Source organism: Nannospalax galili, unplaced genomic scaffold, assembly GCF_000622305.1.
Source record: "Nannospalax galili isolate Female #2095 unplaced genomic scaffold, S.galili_v1.0 scaffold329, whole genome shotgun sequence".
NCBI lineage: Eukaryota > Metazoa > Chordata > Mammalia > Rodentia > Spalacidae > Nannospalax > Nannospalax galili.
Genome location: NW_008360321.1, coordinates 944,669 through 967,128, shown reverse-complemented (window position 1 = coordinate 967,128; position 22,460 = coordinate 944,669). Strand labels below are relative to the sequence as shown.

Here is a 22,460-nt window from a genome sequence, read left to right as displayed (position 1 = left end):
TGGGGAAAAAATAAGTTAAATGCAATGTTTTCAGGTGGTCAGCACTGTAGCTGTGAGCCTCAACAGTAGAGCCATTGCTTTTGACAGTAAACCATGGCGTGGTCTTGGTCCACTCCATTCTGCTCATTACATAGGAAAGCTGAGAGATTTAATGAATATTGGTGACTTGTTTGGAAAGACATCATATGGAAGCAAACACTGGAACAGCATTTCTTTCCCCAGACTGATCTTTTCTTTATTATCAAAGGAGAGTTTACCTTGCACAGAACTGAATAATGGGCCATTCCTTTGGGAGCTGGCACGTCATAAAAACTACTGTCATTTTGAATCATGAAGATACATATCAACAAAGAAACAAACAACTGATTTTGAGGTCCTCCAGGCTATTGGAGATATGTATGTTTTATGTAGCCATTTTGCTTTCTCTGTTATTTACTTGTTTGTTTATTGGAAGCAAATACTCCTACTGAATTCTAAGGCAGATTTACCAAACTCTTTCATTCACATAGAACAGATTCCTTGTTTCCACCATGATGAAAACCCCATGCAACAGGAATGTTTTGTTCCCCAAAAGAACTGTGAGAAGAATTAGAGAAAGAATCCTTAGTGAAGAGCTATGAAGAAAGAAGCATGGCTCTTTGGCCAAGCATTTGCTGACTACTCAACTTTCACTTTCCCGCTTCCCATTCAACAACAGCATCTAGATACCACTGCTCCAATTTTCTCTCATTACATGCTTGGGTTGGGATTAGGCTTATGTCAGAGTCCACAATGGACACACTGGTCAAAAAAATAAAAAAAAAAACAAGGCAGCAATGTCATCACCCTGAGCACAGAGCACTATGGTCAAATAATTCAGTTTGAACCAGTCTTGAGTAGAGGTTTGGGGGATGTTCTTATCCGCTTTAATAGTTAACTTGATATAGTCTAGAGGCACCTGAGAAGGGAGTCTCAATTGAAGGATTTCATATTGGCCTATAGGCAGGTCTGTGGGGTGTTGTCTTGATTGCTAATTGATGTAAAAAGGTGAAGCCCACTGTGGGCAGCAAAATTTCCTAGGCAGGTGGCCCTGGGCTGTATAAGAAAGCCAGTTAAGCATGCATCTGTGACGGAGCCAGCAAGCAGTGTTATACCATTGTTTCTGTTTCAAGTTTCTGCTTGATTTCCTGCCCTGACTTCCCTCAGTAATGGACTATATCCTGTAAGCTGAAATAAACCCTTTTTTCCTCTAAGTCGCTGTTGGACAGAGTGTTTTAGTACAGCAACTGGGATTGAACTAGAACAGGGAGGCCTGGGAAAGAAATTTCCTTCTTCTCTGTGATGATGAAGACCTTTCATTCCTATATAATATGAGTAGAAAAGCAAAAGTAGTCCTAGGAGCTGTGAAAGTCACCTGTGGCCCCCAAGAAGCAGGCTTTAGGTTGAGTCTGACACTGCAGGGCAGAGACATAGAAAGGACCCCAAGTTTCTGAATCACACCATTCCTATGGCTGAGCTCAGAGAGTTCAGGGATCCAATACAATCTCTCTATAGTTTATGTCCATTTTAATTATTTTCCCTCCATTTTAAAGGCTTAATAATATGTGTGTGTGCATGTTTATGTGTGCAGCCACACATGTGGTGGGGTGTATGCACATGTGTCCATATGCACATGGAGGCTGGAGGACAATTTCAGTGTCATCCTTCAGGAACACTGTCTACCTTATTTTTTTTTTAGATAGAATATCTCACTGGCCTGGAGCTTAGCACATGGGCTAGGCTGGCTGGCCACTGATCCCCAAGGATCCACCTGTCCCCACTACCCCAGTGCTAGGATTACAAGCACATATCATACCTAGATTTTGAGCACACCCAGAGGTTGAATCGGTTCTTTGTGCTTATAAGACAGGCACTTTACTGACTGAGTAATCTCCCAGGCCCTTCATAGTAATATTTTTAAAAGTAAACTTTAAAGAGAAAGACTAGAAAACAAGAGTATATGGAAAATATTTGTGTGCTATGTATATGTATGTGAAAATGGTATAGACTGTATATATTCGGATACATGCTAAAAATGTTCTTTTATCTTATTCATTTTTTTCTAGACTTCAATGAGTGTTTTTTGAATATTTGTGAATTTCATATATTTTGATCACATTTATATCCCCTCCTATAGAATATATATATACATATATACATATATGTGTGTGGATATATATATCCTATAGAATCAAGCTTGTGTGCCAAATGCTCTTCTGTATGGGATCATCCACTGGAGCCTGGTCAACCTAGAAAGAGTATCACCCTTAAATGAAGTCTTGACTCTTGAATGAAACTTCTTAATGCATAATAACCTGGAGTGTTTCTTAGAAGGAAATAAGCAAAGAACTAGTACAGGTAGAAATACCAGGGAAGTCACAAATACCCACACATTCTTACTGTTTGTAACAATATTTCAAAAGGTAATTAATTCTCAGAACTGGAACATTCCACAGAGGCTCTTCAGAGCCCGGGGAACAGAGTAACAACAGAAGTGTAGCATCAGTGAAAGGAAAAAGAACACTAAGAACACAAAGGGGCAGAATGCCAACAAATGTCAAGTCATTTTCTCCACTAAAGCACAGCAGTCCATAATTTCTGCCTAATAGTTCCTTCTTATGTGTGGGGACCTAAAGGCCCCACCTTACATAGGTCCGAAAGGAAGTTACTGGGGGTGCGGCCTGGCTTGCTTTGAAAGTCTGAAGAATACTTCCACACTGCTAAGGAGTGCATTATCAGCGCGTGACCAAGAGCGTGACCATCCTTAAGATACGCCCTGGGGGGGGGGCGGATTTCCAGGTGCCTTTATAAGCTTTGTAACATCTGCAATAAATGAGTCTCTGCCTGACTAAGACTCCCCGTTGCGTCTGAGTATCCCGGGTAATGGGGGCAGTGTGGTCTGGCGAATGGTGTGCTCACTCATCCCCAATCCTCCCCTCGCCGGGGGTTGCTGGTTCGAACCCCCGGCACTTATGGTGTGACTTGCCATATTTACCACCAAAAATCCGGAATGCTTCTCTGCCCTAGACTTGCAATTTGAAGTTTGGTCCCCCAGACTCCCTACTGCCCTGTCATCTTATCTCTCAGACTTCCTCTGGTCAAGGGGATCCCATCCTATCCCAGATCTATGCACACCTCCAGTTTTTGCAAGATTAGTGCATCTCTCAACCTTCACTTGAGAAGCTTCCTCATGTAACAGATGATGGTTAACACATAAACCCACAACTGGCCAAAGAGCAGAGAACAAGAGGCTGTAGAGTGCTCATCCCTGAATAAGACACCTATATCAAACTTCTCTCTCCGAAGGCTGAGGGATCATTGTGGAGAGGGCAGAAAGATTTTTAAGAGCCAGAGGTGGTGGATGACCACAAGGAAACAGAATTTTCCAGACAGCTGTTCAGTTACTCATATGAACTCACAGCAAAGGGGGCAGCACACAAAAATCCCCTGCAAGCTCAAATCAGAAGATATCCCAGCACAGATATGAGGATGTGGGTAAGAAGCTCGAACCCCACATAAAGAAAATGTGTCAACAGATGACTGCTGGAAGAGGCAGACTCTTTCTAGCATGGGACTCTTGTTAGGTTAAACTCCCCCCCAAAAATATCGCGTATTATAGAATTGATTTTCAAATACAAAAGCAAAATGACTGAATCATGTTTCTAAAGAGTTAGTGAAAGGAAATTATTCCAACATTCACATTACAGCTCATAGAAATTCTATCCTATACTTAGATTAAGTGTAGACACCAACATTTCTAAGTATTATTTCAAAATTTGTGTCTCATCAAAAAGAAAATTCCTAATATTCGTCCTGTGGCTTTTTTGTAATGCTGCTTAGAATATGGGTGCTTAAATGTCTCTTCAACATCCTGCTTTCAGTTTAGGGTGGGTATGCTATGGTTTGAACATGAAATATTCTCCAACTACTCATGTTTTACACACTTAGTCCCCATTCTTTTGGGAAATGGTGAAGACTTTTTTACTGAATTTTTTATAGAAGTTTTGAGATACAATATAGCTTGATGGACAATCTATTGACCAAGAACCACTCAAATATGTGACTTTTAAAGGAGCTTAGATTATTTTTCTGTAAAGTGATACATAATAAACATCTGTGAAACATTTAATATCTATCAAGTCAATAAGGATTATTTGTACATATTTAAGAGAGTACACAATTAATGCCATTATATATTTATAAATTATGTTTTTTAAATATTTTTAAAGTAAATATATAATAGAAATAAATTATCGAAACTAAAAAAAATTAACTTAAAAATAACTTTAAGATATTCTTGACTGGGCTAGAGAGATGGTTCCGTGTTTGAGAACATTGGCTGTTCTTGCAGAAGACCCAGGTTCAAATCCCAGCACCCACATGGCAGCTAACAACTCTCCATATCCAGTTCCAGGAGATCCAACGTTCTCTTCTGTCCTCCGCAGGCATTACCTGACACAGGTGCACTTACATACATTCAAGCAATACACACATACACCTAAAATAAAAATAATAATAATAAAATATTTTAAAAAGAAATTCATGACTGCTTCTCAAACCTCATGCCAGTGGTATTCTAATTAGCTGTGGAATAATTTGGCAACTTACACTTCAGGAATGTTAAGCACAGACAGTAGAGCTTCAAGTCACTCAATTATACAAAATGATTCATCAAAGTAGCTTACTTATGTTTTTAAATGTATTTAAATTTAATTTAGGCCTCTCTGATATGCTAGAAAGAAGAAACTGAGCAGGTATTGCACATGCTGCTGAAACTCAAAGCAGAGATTTTAATGGGCTTTATTTCCACTGAACTTGTTTAAGACATGGAATATTCCTTGTCGTTTTATATTGATTAGATTGAGCTTACAATATACCTCACTCTCAAAGCTGTATCCAGGATAAAAATGACATGAATTATATGACATACTTGAGATAGTAAATATTATGCAAATATCATACTTTGTCTATTCATTAAATATTGTTTGTTGAAATATAAAAAATCAAGAATCATAAGGTTATGATTCAATATAGACTCACAGGAAAACAATTAAAAGCATATGTAGAATACAGTGGGCTGGCTATCAGACTATACTTGTTACAGATGGTGTGGTCAGTAGATTGCACATAGTAACATATAATCCCACATCTTCAGTGAAATGATACAGCAAAACTTTATTTCTTGTTCATTCAATGTGAAGGTGGATTTCCTTTGTTCATAGCAAATAGTTAACTCTGAACAACCATCTTCTGTATATTGACATATACTGAGCCCACACTCTTATTCAATGAACTAAAATTATATTGGCTCCATAGAGAAAGACAAGCAGAGAGATATAATGTGTTATTGTTGGGGTCAGATATTCCTCCATCAGCTCCCTCACACTGTGAGCTTACCATCAGCTAGCTTTGGGTAAGGACAACTGAAAGGCCAGAGGAGGTCCTACCTGACTTCCCTACCAGTGGTCAATGTAGGACACCAAGAAGGCTGAAACTATATGAGCCTTCAATGGAATAGAGCCTTGACTGAGATTAGTTCAAGCCCCTTGAGGCTGGAATACAGGAAACGAAATAGAAAGACCAAAAATCATGCAGAAAAAATTTTATAAAGTCAATGGCAGGTTAGCATCCACTCATTCAACTGGTAATATCATATTGGTAGCTAACCTCTATGTCTCAGTAACAGTTTTTATCAAAGCTAGTTCAATATGACCAACTCAACTCACCAACCCTCCTTCTCACCCTCTCCTATAAACTGAACTCTTGAGACCTATAGGAGCTCAGTCTGAGCTGACTTTTAATTTGATGAAGGCAGTTTCCATAACACTTCTGATGTTTGAATAACCACATTCCCTTTCATTCAAAAGACAATGACCTTCCTATTCACTTTTACCTAAATTTCTTCACCTTCCAGGCTACTCTTCATCTAACTGGTTAAGGCTTCCTACATTTCTTCCAAAAGATACACATTTTAAAGGGAGTTACTATGTTTTAAGAAAGAACAGACTTCAGCCTGGTGGTACTATGGTAAGGTTCTTGGAGGTGGAGAATATTGACTGAACCAATGAGATTTTAAGAGGGCATCATTAAGAAGAAAACTTAACTTCAAAACATTTCCTAAATAGTATTTTGCTTTGCAAGGGCGATACATTTGCTTTTAGAAAAAAATAATGCTATAAATAATGTTGAACATGTCTAATAAGGAAGCACCTATCCAAACACTAACCCAAACCATATATTTCCTTCTCCAGCACAAATACACACAGCACAGCCACACACAAAAGAGAACTACACGTAATTTCTGAGATCTATTCAAGAGCGAACTGAGATCCTTCATGGTTAGTAAGGGAACCTAATCACATCTGAAAGCTTTTAATTCTCTATTGGGCTTCAGGAAGAGGTTGGTTTGCTACAATTTATTAACAAAAAAAGTGCCTGCAAAAAGTGAGCTTCTCTTACAAAATAGTACAAATGTACTGAAGATATAACATTTTTCACATGTTCAAGTTGTCACATTCTTTATGAAGGACTTTCACATAATCCTTTTGTCTTAGATCCAGAGACAAAAACATAAGATTTCAAAAAGGTGCTATCCAATGAGTCAGCCAATAAAACAATTTGAAAATGGCTGGTTCTTCATTCCCTAATCCTCGGCTCCTCTGTAGAATCCAAAAACATTAATGTATGACCATTCCAGGGTCCAAAGCAACTTCACAGCACTGACACCTACATGCAGGCTTCTAAATTTTCAAATATTAAAAGACTCAGAAAAATCAACACACTTTATTTTCATAATCAACCCTACAATGAGTTTACATATTACTGCATAATAACAAGTTTCACTGAGAGAGTTCAATGTAGTATTCTAAATATTTATTATATCTATTGGTTTATTTATATATCATGTATGTGAGCATTCACATGCCATAGTGTGCATGTGAAGGTCAGAGGACTACATACAATCATCTGTTCCCTCCTTCTACCATGCGGGGCCCAAGGATTAAACTCAGGTCATGAGGCTTGCATGTTAAGGGCGTTTACCACTGAATCATCTCTCTGGTCCTGCCATGCAGTATTTTTAGAGCAAGATAGCACCAACTTAAGGAAATAATCACTTCATGTTCCAGAGGGACTACCCTCTTCTGTCATTAGTAGGGTCATTTTTACAGGACTCATAAAGCTCAAGTTTCTACTGAAGGCAGAAACTATGATTTTAAGGTGAAAGTTAAGAGCAGTTTACCTGGGATGATTCAAACTCCCATAGAGTGATGTGATATAATAGTTATTCAGTGATATATAATAACTAGAATAAGACAACAAATGTGCACTGAAACTGCTACCCCCTTCACTGCTAATGTCCTGACACAACAGGAGTAGGCTGATGACAGTCAGTGTAGGATGAGAAGGAAGAGAGGAACAGTAAAACTTGTTCAGGTGAGTTAAAAACTGAATTCTAAATATTCCCTGGATTTCTTCTTTTAAAAAAGAAGGGCAGGATAAAGAAAGATACAAGATCTTAGGTTCAAATAAATAACAAGGCAAAGCATCTTTGACACAGCAGGTTATAGGTATGACAACACCACAGTGTGCGAAGACAAACATTGTAACGTGGCAGTCTTGAGTACCAATTTGCAGAGTGTGCAAAAATGCATTAGCTTTCTCAATTGTACAATTGCATAGGTGTTTAACAAACAATAATGATATCTGGCACATTTTGGGGGCTACCTATGTATGATATCCTGTGCTAAATGTTCTGCATGTGTTATTTCATTCTTATAACCCTAGGAACAGAAATTAAGAGAGTCAGTGAGGTTAGGGAAATGTGTCCAAATTTATATAGCAAAGAAATCAGTCTCCAAATCTAGTTTTGTCCTAGAGCCCAAGGTCATAGGCACCGCATGAGGATGACATGGTTGGTTTTTCAGGATCCTCTGACCGTTCCACTTTATATGTGCTGTCTTCCTCCAAATCTGGGTCAGGTAGTACTAACTGATTGAAAGGTTAAGACAGGGACAGTGCTAGAATTAGAAGTCAGGCCCCAGGAGTCCTGTTCATTGTACTGCCAGCCTAATTATCCTAAGGAGATAAGGCTTCTGATGTAAAATGTCTGCTTTAGCAATTCCTTCTCTCTCTGCAGTAGGTAATTGTCATATGGTAGGACCCTCATTTCACAGAGAAAATGGAGACACAAGGGACTCAAGTTTCCTGAAGGTCACTGGGGGAACATCAAGCTCCTATATCATATACCCCATCTAAGAACTTGTTCACCCCTGCATACCACAGCACCCCAGCCTGCAGGCACTCAACAGTGAGTAACACAGGTGGCTCCTAAAGGAAGAGAGATGGAACGGATGTGGCGGGCAGGGGAGAGAGAACAGTAAGGAGCAGAAGGAGATGAAAGAAGTGGGACTGGAAGTGGGAGAAGAAAGCAGAGAAACGGGGGTGGAGGAAAAGAGGGGAGGAGGCAGAGGGGAGGAGGGGGAGGGGAGAGGAGATTGAAGGGAAAGAGAAAAGGAAATAGAGGTAAATCAAAAGGAAATAAAAGGATAGTGACAACAGGGCCATAAAAGGTAGCAAGAAAATAGTTTTTCAGATTTCTGTAACAGGAGAAACAAAATTGATTAGAGAATCTTCAAATCAATTTCTAAATAGCTGTGCACATTATAAAGAAAAGGCTGAAATCTGTCACCACTGTATCGTAGGAACTCTCAATGACATTCTCCTTAGAGGAGGAGGGATTAGATTAAGCAATGAGGTTTGCTTTCTGATCAATAGTCCAGTAAAGATATTTGCTTTCTGTTCTGGTTCATTTTTGTCAGCTTGACACAAACAAGAAACACCTGGGAAGAGAGGACAACAACTGAAGAAATTCCTCCATCATACTGGGCTGTGGGCTTGTCTATGGGGCATTTTCTTGATTGCTAATTGATGTGTAAGGGCCCAGTCCCTGTGGGCATGCCTAGGGATGCCTAGGCAGGTGGACTTGAGTTTTCTAAGTAAGGTAACCGAACATGATCCTGAGAGTAAGTCAGTGAGCAGTATTCCTCCATGGCCTCAGCTTGTTTCTGCTCTAAGTTCCTGACACGGACTGTAACCTAGAAAGTGAAATCAACCCTTTCCTCCCCAAGTTGCTTTTGATCATGGAGTTCAAGAGCACATTCATCTATTCATTCACCCAAGAGGACTCTCACATGCCTCCCACCCTCAGTGAGTTGTGTTGTCTAGCTGGGAGAAAAGCTACTTAAATGAATACATGGAATTTAAACACACAAAAAGATAAATTCCATAAGACAGGTATGGCACACAACTATGGGGTATCATAGGAAAAAAACAGTCCTTCAGTTTTAAGCAAGTAAATATCTTCCTGAGGAAGAAATGCATTGGAAAGCCCAAATGAATTTAAAAATGTAAACCAGAGGGCTCAGTGGATAAAGCACTTACTTTGAAAATTTGAAAGTGTTAGGATCAGAACCTACATAAAAGTTGGCCAGGCATGGTCAACACAGCACTCAGGAGGCAAAGACAAGGGCTAGCTAAGCTAGTTGGAATTGGTGAGCTACAGGTTGGGTGAGGACCTGGGTTTGATCCCCACAGTCCACATTTTAAAAGTTGGGCATGGTAGAAAATGTTTGAAGACCTTCTCTGGGAGGTTGAGACAGGTATCCCTGGGGCTTGCTGACCAGCCAGCCTACTTAAGTGGGTCCAGCCAGTGAGAGAGACAATGTTTGAAAAACCAAGGTGGATGGTGCCTGAGGAAAGGCACCTGAGGTTGATCTCTGGCCTTCAAACATGTGTCCACACACATGCACACACAAGAACACACACACACACACACAAAGCTATATTAGTTGGCAGACATACTATCAGTAACTTTTACATTGCCCTTGCTCTGTTCTGGCTCTGTGCCCATCAGTTCTTTGTATGTCATATCACATTTTCATGGATTCATTTTACAGTTTATCAGAGCTCATCATCTTTCAGAGAATGTACAAGGTGAGCAAACTTTCAGAATTTTGTATAGTTTATGTGTCTTTATTTTATTCTCACTCTAGACAATAGTAGATGCAGGTTTCTAGATTCAAACTCATTTCTCGTAGAATTTTAAAATCATTTCTTCGGATTTATTTTTCTACTGATATGGAATATTGGATCTAACTTCCTCTAAGAGAAACCTTTTCGAGTTACCACCCCTAAAATTTCTTGGGAAACATCTGAATGGGTGGGGTAAACTTAGAGAAACTCCCTGGAGGCAAAAAGGAGAAGAAAACTGCTTCCCACAGCCTTCCCTTCCCTGAGCTTGTCCCACAGTTCTACAGTTGCCTCAGGCTTTCAAGTGTAACAGCAGCCCTAGCATACACGGTGTACCAAATCTGTTGTCCCCAAACAATCCCTCTTACGATCTCATCTTGACAAACACAGATCCAAACACTTGGTGCATATGATGACACAAACAACAAATCTGAGTATAAGGGCATCAGGAGAGGTGCCAGTCCCATGAGAAACTATGAAATTAAAACGTTCCCAAAAGAACTCTGTTGTGGGGCTGGAGTGTTGTCTGCTCTTGCAGAGGACCCAGGATTGAATCCCAGTTCGTACATGGCAGCTAATAACCAGTTCCAGGGAATCCCACACCATCTTCTGACCTCCATGGACATTGATTTGCATGCACACTCAGAATAGAGATGCCTAGGCACATGCGTGCAATTAACATGGTTGTTTCTACCACAGGAGACAGGAGGTTGGGGTGGTGAAAGAAGTAAGGGAAGGGGGCTGGAGAGGTTGCTTAGGGGTTAAGAGTACTGGCTGCTCTTGTGGAGGACCTGGGTTTGATTCCCAGCACCCACATGGTGGCTAACAATGGTCCATTACTCCAGTTCCAGGGGATCTGACACCTTCTTCTGACCTCGGTGGGCACTGAATGACACAATGCACTTACATACATGCAGGCAATACATTCATGCACATAAAATAAAAATAAATAAGTTTTAAAAAAGTAACTAAGTTGTGATAATACTGCATACTCCAGATCTTCATAGAACTTCCTATTATGACTCATATATTGAATCCTTCCAAATATCCTTGGCAAATGGGTATATACACAAACATATAAACATATATATGTAATATATATACATATATGTATATAAAGCCAATTTTCACAAATCCATTTGATTTACTGTCTCTTCTGTTGTTAACTATCTATTCTACTGGTCTTCATTAAGTACCTGCCAGTGCTGGTCTTCTCCAAGTTTGGACACAGACAAGGCAACTTTGCATCTTAACAAAAATTCCAAGACCAAAATCACACATTCAGACATGTGTAGGGTAGCCACTGTGGCTCTTGCACTCTCAGAAACATCCTGGTCAGGGTGATGAATGTTCACTCAGTTACTTATGAACCTCATTATATCCACTTTCTGAAGCAAACCAAGTCATTCCATCAGAAAGTGAAATCTGAATTAACAATTTTCCAGTACCTAGAACTTTATTTTCCTGTGTTCTTAACACCTGTGTACCCATTTAGCCCACTTACCCATATCCCCCAACTCCCAACCTACTGTGGTAAAAATGGTGTCCAAGACCCTTATTAAGTGATTCTTTAAGAAACTGCTGGGGCCAACACAGATCTCAAATTCTGATGATTCTTCTGTAATACCTGCCTTTGTTCCCCATGTTCCCTTGGCTACTCAACAGAGCCCTGCTCCCAATAGATTGTTTAAAACTATGACATTATCATCAACAGTAATCATCAACAGTAATCATATGTGGTAGCCACAACTGCAGTATCTATTTCTATCACCCCTCAGGAATGGAGTTTCCTACATACTACACTAGCCTACTAGGTTTTATTGGGCAATCCTCCCCCGACACTCAGTTTCTGAAGAGCAAAGGGCTTACTTGCTTCATGGTGCCTTATGGCCTCATGGCTGTGATGCCAAATACCAAGCTATGTGACCTTCATTAAGTTATCTGTGATTATGAATCAGTTGATTCATCTCTGAAATGAGATGGCTGGTCTAGATGGTATTCAAAGTTCCATTGGACTGTGATGAATCAACTCTAGGTGTCTGTTCATGAGCCTTATGTGACTTCACTTTCCAATTACTCCCTATGGATGAGAGCATCTTTCTTTCATTAATATTTCCTTCTCTTCCCAAGAGCACAGAAAGCCAGGGGAAAAGGCATATGCCTTTAATCCCAGCAGAGGCAGATAGATCTCTGTAAAACCAAGGTCAATCTGGTCTACATGGTGAGTTCCAGACCACCAGCTGGGTCTACAGGGAGGCCCTAGCTAAAAAAAAAACAAAAAGACAAACAAACAACAAAAAAAAACAGCAGAGGAACTTAAACAACAATCACAAAAATATGTGTTGCTTAAGTGAAGCATCTAAGGATCCTCCAAATCTCAAAATTAGATTTTTGAGACATTAGAAACATTAATGAAACATAAGAAGTAAAATTACCTGTTCAAACCAGCAAGCACTGTAAGAAATAATTGGCTATTGCACTGGAGAATGGCTCAGTAGTTAAGAGCACTGGCTGCTCTTTCAGAGGACCCGGGTCCAATTCTCAGCATCCAAATGTTGGCTAACAACTGTCTATAATTCCAGTTCCAGAGGATCTGACACCCTCTTCTGACCTCTGTGAGCACTGCACAACTCGAGTGCTCTTATACACATGCAGACAATACACTCATACACATAAAATAAAATAAAAATAATAATAAAAAGAAATAATAGGATATCATTTTCCAACATGGTTGCCACTGGATAACATTAGATGTTTTCTGGGTGTGTAATGCAGCTTTCAGTGGCTAACATGTTGTTCAGAGCGTAACCTGATCAGATGGTTACTATTACTATCCCCACTTTGCAGATGAGAAAAGTGAGACACAGGTATGTTCAACAATTTCCTTGAAATCCTCCAGGTAGTAAAAGATGCTTTCAAACCTGGTTAGTATAGTTCCAAAGTTCAGATATTTAACCAATGTGATACCTTTCTTCTCCAAACCTCTTCCCAGAATTTGCTTATATTAATATTCCAAGAACACCAGACTGTTAGTTATCCAGACAGAAAGTGAGGTGAAAGCAGTTAATGCAAAGACTTAGAATTGGTGCTGAGAATACATGTTGGTGTAGTGTTTGGTTCTGAACAGAATCTGTGTATCACCGCTTCCAAGGTTCAGGGAGTATTGAGGAAGAGGAGGGAGAAAGAATGTAAGAGCCAGAGGATGGTGTGGTACCAGAAAAAGATGTCACATGGCTGTTACACACATCAATTCATTGCATCTCTGGTTATCTGCTCAAGACCTGTACAAGACTGGGCCCCTCAGCATTTTAGGATGGGTGGAGGAAAGTCTCCTGAGGCCCAATCCCTCTCCAAAGGAATCCTGACAGTTAATGGTTGCTGGGGGAGAGGGTGTCCAAATTTCCCCCAGTGCTGGAGTCACTGATAAGTCGTTCATGTTTCAGAAAATAACCTCCCATCCACGCTCTTGCAAGAAACCCGGAATAAACTCAGTGGATCACATGTTCCCTTCCCCCAAAAACGACAAGAAAGTAGGAGGGGGTTTGTTGGGAAGAGGAACGCTTTTAGCAGGAAGGGGATGAGCATGAGAGAGGGTAGAGGGGGTGAAACAGCTGAAGCTCAAGCACATGTACAGTATGTGAGGGTCAAAGAAAAGAATAATCATGAGACTGAGCAAAGGTGAAGATGGTTCAGCGTTCCACGCAGTTTCCCCTTACTGCTAAGTAAGTGGCAGAGAGTGGAGTGGAGCCTGCAGTTACAGGACAGTGGTTCCGGAAGAGAGGAATCAGCATGAGCAGTGACGTCAAAGGTGAAGCAGAAAATGAGGACACCAGGCACACACTTCGGGTAAGGATCCGGAGGATGAGCAGGCTGGGGGGAGGAAGGAATGAACATAGGAGGCCCCTGGGCATGGGGCAGTAGTCAGAGAACAGGTTAGGAAAAACAGAAGACCAGGAAGTATAGATTTGGATTGGGATGGATTTGACTCAAACAGCATTCGCAAGAGGATGTGGAATACTGTGTGACAGATAATAGGCACTTAATAAATGTTTGTACAAAATAACAGAGCCAAAGACAAGAAAACCTAAGAATCGCTTTCATAAAAAGAAAGGCACCTAAGGGAGTAGGTGCTCAATAAATATTATTTTTGGTCTGTGTACAGCGAGAAGCCTGGGGAGTTATAAAAGATTATCTGATACATTTCCAAAGAGCTCTTAGCCTCTGATTTCACTTCTCGCAAATTCCCGAGGGAGGCTGTGGAATCTCTCACTGGGGATTTAAGAACACAGTCTTAGAAGGGCCACGTAGAGGAAGTCGTTTCGATGGTTTCAAAAAACGTTGCATTGAGGAAGAGAGGCTGAACCAAATGGCCTCTGGTCCCTTTCAGTTCTAATTTCCCCATAATCTCCTCTGAGCCTGATGTTTGCACACCTCTCCCCATGGAACAGAAATGAACCGGATGGACCAGCAACTTTGTTGTCCCACAAGCTGAGGATGGCTGAGTGATTTGGAAGCCTTCCAGAAGGGCCCAGTAAAATTGCAGGCTATTTATTTTATGAAGAAATAAACCGCAGAGAGCCCTTCTCAAACATGCATGGAGAAATCAGGACAAAACACTGAAGAGATTATCGGTTCAGAATTTGCTCTCAAAGAAGCCAGGCAGCACTCATTCATTCTTGAGAAAATATATGATTAACCATAGTTAACTATGAATTCAGATGCTGTGCATTAGATCAGCTCCTCAAAGTTTGAGAGCATTTAATATTATATATCGCTGCCATTTGGACTAAATTGTTTTTTTAATGTACATAATATTACAAATTTAATTTGAGCTGTTTGAATCAGTCTGTAAAAAAGATTTGATTATACCTGAGTGTTCTGGCCCCAGCTTTTCTGTATCTCAGTAATCTTGGCGGTAATTGGCTGATTAGGCGTCTCACACTCCATCTCTGCCTCAGTTTCCATGGTAATGCTACAGGAGCTATTACAGATGAGAACTTCATCTCTTTCCACTTTAGGGCTGAAACAAGAGAGGAGGTTAAATGGGGTGTCATCAATCTTAATGAAATGCAATTATTTTTACTCTTATTAATCATTGAAAGCCATTAGCTTGTGGCAACTACAGGCCACCATTTGTCAAATTTTGCAAATTTCTGTAATTTTGTTTCCATTCTTTTATTGTTTATTTGTTTTTCCCTTATCTGCTCAACCAGCAATGAAAATGCACATAGTAAATATCTTCCACTGAGGCTTTTCTTCGTATTCATATCTATGAGGAGCAGGAACAGTCCCAACTTAACAGCCAACGTATGGATAATGCTTCCTGTTCTAAAAATGGAAGAAAAGCTGAACTGAGTTTTTTGTTTGTTTTCCTCCCTTCCCCTTCCCTCTTCCTGATCTTACACTTAGTGTTGGGGGAGTGAATTGTCTGAATCCCCTCCAGGGCAGATGGAGAAATTGGAAAACCCACACAACTGGCTAACTGGTCCCTAATTCCAACTGTGAAAAAATGAGCTCATTTAGGCTTTCAATTCCCTCTCCCCAGCTGATGGCAATGAGGCTCTGTTGCGAGCAGTAGCACATTAACTTAGTAAATTAATTAAACTTACTTAACAGCCCAGACTAAGGAGATTCGATATATGTGCCAGTTATGCCACAAGCCACTCACTTTAAATGTCCTTTTGCTTTAAGGGGAGAAGTCGGACTGGATTTAAAATGAAAAACAGTGGTGTAGAATTACAGAAAGTCTAAAAATATGCAGTCTAGAGGAGGTGAGAGCATGGATATTAAAGAGCAGCGCCCCAACAGGTGTGATATTTATTCAAGAATAATCCTGGCTCTAGGCATTGTGGCAGCTAACTCAAAGATGATTAGTAATAATAATGCATGATGGTTTATACTTCCCTACAATTTTATATGCAAGACCTCATTTCAGCCTGTAACTTAGGTAGGAGTGTGAAGAAGGCAACCCAAAGAGATCGGGGGGCTTTGCATGAAGTCAACACACGAATTTCTTCAGCATCAAGATCAGAACCCAGGTGTCTCCCTTCCTTAACTGAGCTCTCAAGTTTACAGGTGCTGACTGAACATCAGCCTGAAGATGGCAGATCCCACAGGAAAGGACAAAGGGTCATTGACTGAGAAACTATAAATCATGTCAAGCTATAGCATCTTTCTCCAAATCAATGTCAAAATGGGTTCTCAGACAATTTCCTAGACATAATGAACATAATAACTATCACATTTCACCACCTAATCTCCCTTGGTGCAAAAATACTCTAGCACTGTGTATAGCTAATGCATGACTACACATTAAAACACACAGTCTTCTAGACCTACTGAGTGTCATCACACCATCCGGAGCTAAACTCAGAGTATAGGCTGACCATGGAGGCTCTGTTCTCCTATAATAGCTGTGCCCAAGGCACCTGACACTGCTCATTTTGCATTTCTGCTGTTTATTTGAAGATGGCAAGGAACACAAAGTCTCATCACTGAAGTGCTAGAAATTTCATTGTACTTTATGTGTTCAACTGTTTCTCTAAGAAGCATTAGCATGTAAAGGTTAAGCATGAAAGCAGATCAGTTACACGTGAATGCCAGCCAGCACAGCTCCATACCATCTACATGACATGGAAGATAGCACCCTCTAAGCTTTGTTTTTCCACTTATAAAATAATTACTAGGGGCCAGAGAGATAGCTCAATGGTTAAAAACACTGATTGTTCTTGCAGAAGACCTGGGTTCGAATCCCAGCACCTACATGGCAGCTAACAACTGTCCATAACTCCAGTTCCAGGGGATCCAACGGCCTCTTCTGTCTTCCGCAGGCATTGCACAACACAGGTGCACTTACCTACATGCAGGCAATACACTCATACACATAAAATAAAAATAATAAATAAAACATTTAAAAAAAATAGTTACTAATAATCCAGTGCCTGGCATACTTGTTTTGTAGAGGTGGTGGAGAATTGAGCAAAATGAGAAATATGAAATGATTAGAACAACACCTTGTATACAGTAAGTGTCCTTGTATAGAGTAAGTGTCCTTGCTTGTTCTTGTTTGGGTGACAGTTGTATAAGTCTGTGACTGGCTGAAATGTGAAAATTCACATTCGTCTCTGTAATATTTCACATCACTAATTTGGACCCTCTGTTCAAATACATCTTAAAACAGATACTATGATCTATTTAGTGAAACCATCATCAACGGGGCAGATGGGGCCACAGGTTACATAAATAAATAATAAAGCATTTGTTTCTAGCATGCCATCCATACTGAAAGATTCAGAAAGGAAAAGTAAAGCGACATCACTTCTAAAACAGCAGAAATTAAGCCTGATGTAAAGCTTAAGTCTGGGAAGGTCATGGGCCTGAGGAAGGGACCTACTGTTTTTGTCTTGTTAAATGTTGTCAAATTACCTTCTATATATTTATATTTATACCATAGATTTGTGCTACCATCAACTTTTGTCAGAAAAGCTTCTCTTTTCAGTGGGTAGTGTTTAATGCCAAGATTCATAACTAGTTAAAGTACTGAGAAAGCATGACTCTGAGCTCAGCCATAGACGGGTCATCTATACCAACTTCTCCTAACCTAAGGCTCAGGAAACCTTGCAAAAGAGGAGAAAGACAGACTTAAGAGCCAGAGGATGGGGAAGAGAGCTGTGAAATGCTGTCATCTGGATGTGACATAGCCATTGTACACAGGAATTCACAGCAACTGTGGTTACCTGCACAAGATCTAGCCAGTCAAAATTCCGGCATGGTTGGAGGAAGGGCTCCTGAGGCCCCACCCCTAGCTGAAGAGCTATTGGCCATTGATGATTACTGATGTGCGTTGCTCATGCCCAGTGGATGCCCCCATACCCATGTGCATATGGGCAGAACAATTAGATTTGGTGGCTTATTAATTCAAAAAAGAAGATAGGATGTAAAGTTGGGAGGGAGACTTGTTGGAAAGTCCTGGAGGGAGCTGGAAGGAGGGAGCTGGGGGTGCATAGGACCAAAATACATTGTACACATATAATGAGGTTTTCAAAGAATAAACAAAAATATTTAAAGAAAAAACAAAATAGGGATAATTGAATGCAATTTAATATTTGAAAAATACAAAAATACAATAGAACAAAATGAAACAAAATAGATTTTGAAAACACCTGACTTCAAACAATTTCTGCAGCTGAGCATTAAAAATGTATTTTCCCTTTTTGCCTTTTCTCTCATTTTTTCCCACTGTTTGTGTTGGAAAGATTCTTAGTCTAGTTTACAAAGGTCTCCCTCCATGTTCATATCATAAATCACTTACAAACCTATCCAAAAGAAATGAAGTTGGTTTATCACACCATCACATTCCCTGTAAATTGGCTCCTAGACAGCTACTTTCATTTCTGAAGGCTCATAAACCATCTGATTAATAATCCCTCCTAAAATTTTGTCAGAGATAAAGCCAAGCTGCATTGTCTAAATTTCCAGAATTCTCCATTTTTCCCATTCTAAGTTAATTGGGGAAATATTTACCCATCATCCCTGTCACTGGCCTCTCTGGCAAAAGAATGACTAATCGCTCCAAGTCATGTACCCTCCTTGGGCTGCCTGTTACTGACACTTTGTTTTCCCTATTTATGGTCTTTTGCCCTGGAAAGTTAGACTCCTTTCTGGGAGCCTGAGCTTTTTTTTAAAATGTGTCCATGATGGTCTCACTAGAGATGTTTTGTCATTGCCAAAATTAACTGTAAAATTATGATAGTTGAAATAGACCTGTAAGGCAGGAGGGTCATGAGTTAGAGGTCAGCTAGGGCTACAAAGTGAGCCCCTGTATCAAAGACATGAAGACAAACTTAAACATATATTTACAAAATTTTAATGTTTGGCAAATACTAGCTATGGTTCCATGATTTCCTCCACAATTTTATGAGGAGATAGAGTTGGTCAAATTCCAAAAGAAATTAAACATAGATATCAATAAATATAGATTATTGATATGACTATAGATATAAAAGTACATGTGCAAATATTTATTTTAAGAGAATGTGGTAAAGATGTTTCATTTAAACAATAGCAAAGATAGTTCTAGAACATAAGATTGGCTCTCAATCTATTGCTCTTTTACTTGGTATCATCAGAGCTTTAAAAAAGCAGGTGTTACTCTATTGTACTCTTTTTTTCACTTTTTTAAAAAATATTTTATTCATTATTTTCTTTTTTTTATTTTTTTTGAAACAGCATTTCATTACAGCTTTAACATACTCAATAACAGTTTCCAGAGCAAAGATACATCTCTTTCAAAAGTGACTATAAAATTTTTAGGATCACTGTTGAATTAATACAGTTTTACAATACTGAACTCAGTATAAACCCTGTAAGACATAAAATTGAATGAGTTTTTAACGTTTAAAAAAGATCTCCATTTCATTTTAAAATATACTGTTTCTTACAGAAAGACCCATTGTTTTTGCTACTAACACTGAGATGCTGGCGCATGTATCTCTAATATGTATGCATCTTACCATTACTAGTCATAATCAGTTGCACTCAGATCCTTGGCACCTATGTATGTCTATAAAGTCATCGGATAGATTTCACTGGTAATGTTTATCACCTCTACTAATTAACATGATGTAAATTTTTAGGCTTCCTCCTCAAATATAGTTCTTTTAATTTGTTGATTTGTGTGTCTCTGTGTGTGTGTGTGTGTGTGTGTGTGTGTGTGTATATATCACACAGAACATCCCAAACCATCTTATTCAACTATACACCCACTTCCCAGATGGCACCTTCCCATAGCCTCCCTCCCCCCATTAGATCCCTTATACTCTAATATCCCTGCTACTGTCCCCTGTGTTGTTGGCACCCCCAGCCATTCCCCACTACTTGCCCTTTTGGTGACTCGAGTCAGCCTATCTAGAGGTATTTGTTTTAGGAAGGTCATCTGTTCCTCATCTAGCAGCAGTTGTCAATATTCCTTTAGATAAGATTGGGGTCTGCTGTTCATTTTCCCAGTTCTATGCTGGGTTACTATCTGGGAGTTCCTTGGGCCACCCTGACCAACAACTCAAAAGAAGGTATCTCCTATCTGGCATTGTTGCTTGTTATGTAGCCTTTAGCTATACATATGGACGCATGAAATTATATTGGCCCCTTTAATCTTTGGTTATACTTTCCTTTCGGGTGTTTAAGCCAAACAGTTGGCCCAGATAAACCAATTTATTTTTACTCCTAAGGCCGTTTGAGGATCTGTTTCTCAGGGGTCACATGGGCTTGGGAGGAGCCTCTGGCTCCTTTCTTTTACCAGTTCCACGTATGCGAAGATAAGTCAAAGGTCCTACTCAACTATGGCTGGCTTCACTTGGAAGCATGGAGGAAATGTTTGATCTGTGTTGACCCTCCTCTTTGTAGACTGGACACTGGTCCAAGTCCATTTCGTGGGGTCTCCTCAATCACCTTGATCAAGAGGACAGGTGACCCACCACAATTACAGGACATTTTGAGAAATGCTCATAGTCCCCTGGAACTAGTCAACCTAGGAGGGCAAAGGAGCAAAAACTGTCCTTTATGTCCCTCTGACCAAATTATGGCCCCAAAGTATGTTTGTTAGACATCCAAGAAGTTTAGTTCCACCAGTCTGGTACTTTTAATTACTATGTGCCATGTAGATAAATCTTGGGCAAAGACCAATTGTTCTCAGATAAAGCTGGCCTAGACATATATTTCTTGATCTGGTATGTATAATTTGTCAGTAGGTTGTTGGACTAATATGGTTCCCTCTGGTTTTTAAAACTAGCTAGGCATTATTTATCTTTCTCATTATCTCACCCCTCCATCATGGTTTCCCCAATTAAGGTGACCCCATTTTTCCCCTTTCTCCCTTAATACCTTCTCCTATGGTCCTACCACTCTTGAGCTCCTCCTTTCCCTTTATCCCCTAGGTTCCCTTCCCTCCCCACTCCCTTAAACTCACCCAAGTTTTATCCATATCTCCCTTATTAACACCTGTTTCCTACTGTTCTTCTCTTTCATATTCTTTCTTTTCCTTTACCTCCCTGGTTCCTTTCCATTATCCTGGTTCCTGTAGTTATGTCTAGATACATAATCATTTACCAGGATTTGGATCCACATATGAGGGAGAACATATGTTGATTTGTTTTTCTGGGTCTATGTTACTTCACTTAGTATGTTTCTAGTTCCATCCATTCACCTGCAAATTTCATGATTTCATCTTTCTTTACTGCTGAGTAAAACTCAATCGTATATATGAACCACATTTTCATTATCCACTCATCAGTTGAGGGACACTTAGGTTGCTTCCATTTCTTAGCTATTGTGAAAAGACCAGCAACAATCATGGATGTACAAGTGTCTCTGCGATAGGATGAGTTCTTTGGGTATATGCCAAGGAGTGATATAACTGGGTCAAATGGTAGGTTCATTTGTAATTTTTTTAAGATTTGGCCACACTGCTTTCCAGAGGGGTTGAACAATTTTGCAGCTGCACCAGCAGTGGATGAGTGTTCCCCTTTCCCCATAACCTCTCCAGCATTTGGTATCAGTTATTTTCTTGATCTTAGCCAGTCTGACTGGGGTAAGGTTAAATCTTAAAGTGGTTTTAATTTGAAGTTCCCTAATTACTAGTGATGTTGAACATCTTTTAAGATGCTTCATAGCCATCTTTACTTCTCCTTTTGAGAACTCTCTGTTCATCTCCTTAGCCCATCTTTTAATTGGGTTACTTTCTGTCTTGATTCTCAGTTTTTGAATTCGTTATATATTCTGGATGTTAAACCTCTGTCAGATGTGTCACTGGTGAAGATTTTCTCCCATTCTGTGGGTTTTCTCTTCACTTCCCTGGTTGCCTACTTTGATATACAGAAGCTTCTTAGTTTAACGACATCCCATTTGTTGATGCTTGACCTTGTTTCCTGAGCAACTTATATCCGATTTAGAAAATCGTTTCCTACACCTATATCATGTAGGTTTTGCCAATGTTTTCTTCTAACAGTTTCAGATTTTCAGGCTTTACATTGAGGTCTTTGATCCATTTGGAGTTGATTTTTGTGCCAGGTGAAAGACAGGGGTTTAGTTTAATTCTTCTACAGGTGGAGATCCAGTTTTGCCAGCACCATTTGATGAACATGCTGTCCTTCCTCCAGTGAATGTTCTTGGCAAATATCAGGTGGCTGAAATTGCATGTATTCATATTTGGGTCTTCAATTTTGTTCCATGGATCTATGTGTCTATTTTTGTGCCAATACCATGTTGTTTTTATTACTATAGCTCTGTAATACAGCTTAAAATCTGGTATAGTGACCCCCCCCCCGGCCTTGCTCTTTGTGCTCAGGGTTGCTTTGTCTATCTAGGGCATTTTGTGCTTCCATGAATTTAAGGATTTTTTTTTTCTAATTTTGTGAAAA

At 39.8% G+C, this 22,460-nt stretch overlaps 1 protein-coding gene across 1 annotated transcript in view; it reads right to left on the bottom strand.

Moving 5' to 3' along the window:
- Positions 1-22,460, bottom strand: part of Pkhd1 (PKHD1 ciliary IPT domain containing fibrocystin/polyductin) — a 563,112-nt gene that overhangs the window by 455,761 nt on the left and 84,891 nt on the right. Inside the window, exon 35 of the mRNA XM_008825215.3 lies at positions 14,917-15,067. Coding sequence (XP_008823437.1) covers positions 14,917-15,067 — 151 coding nt within the window. The remainder of the gene's footprint in view (positions 1-14,916; positions 15,068-22,460) is intronic.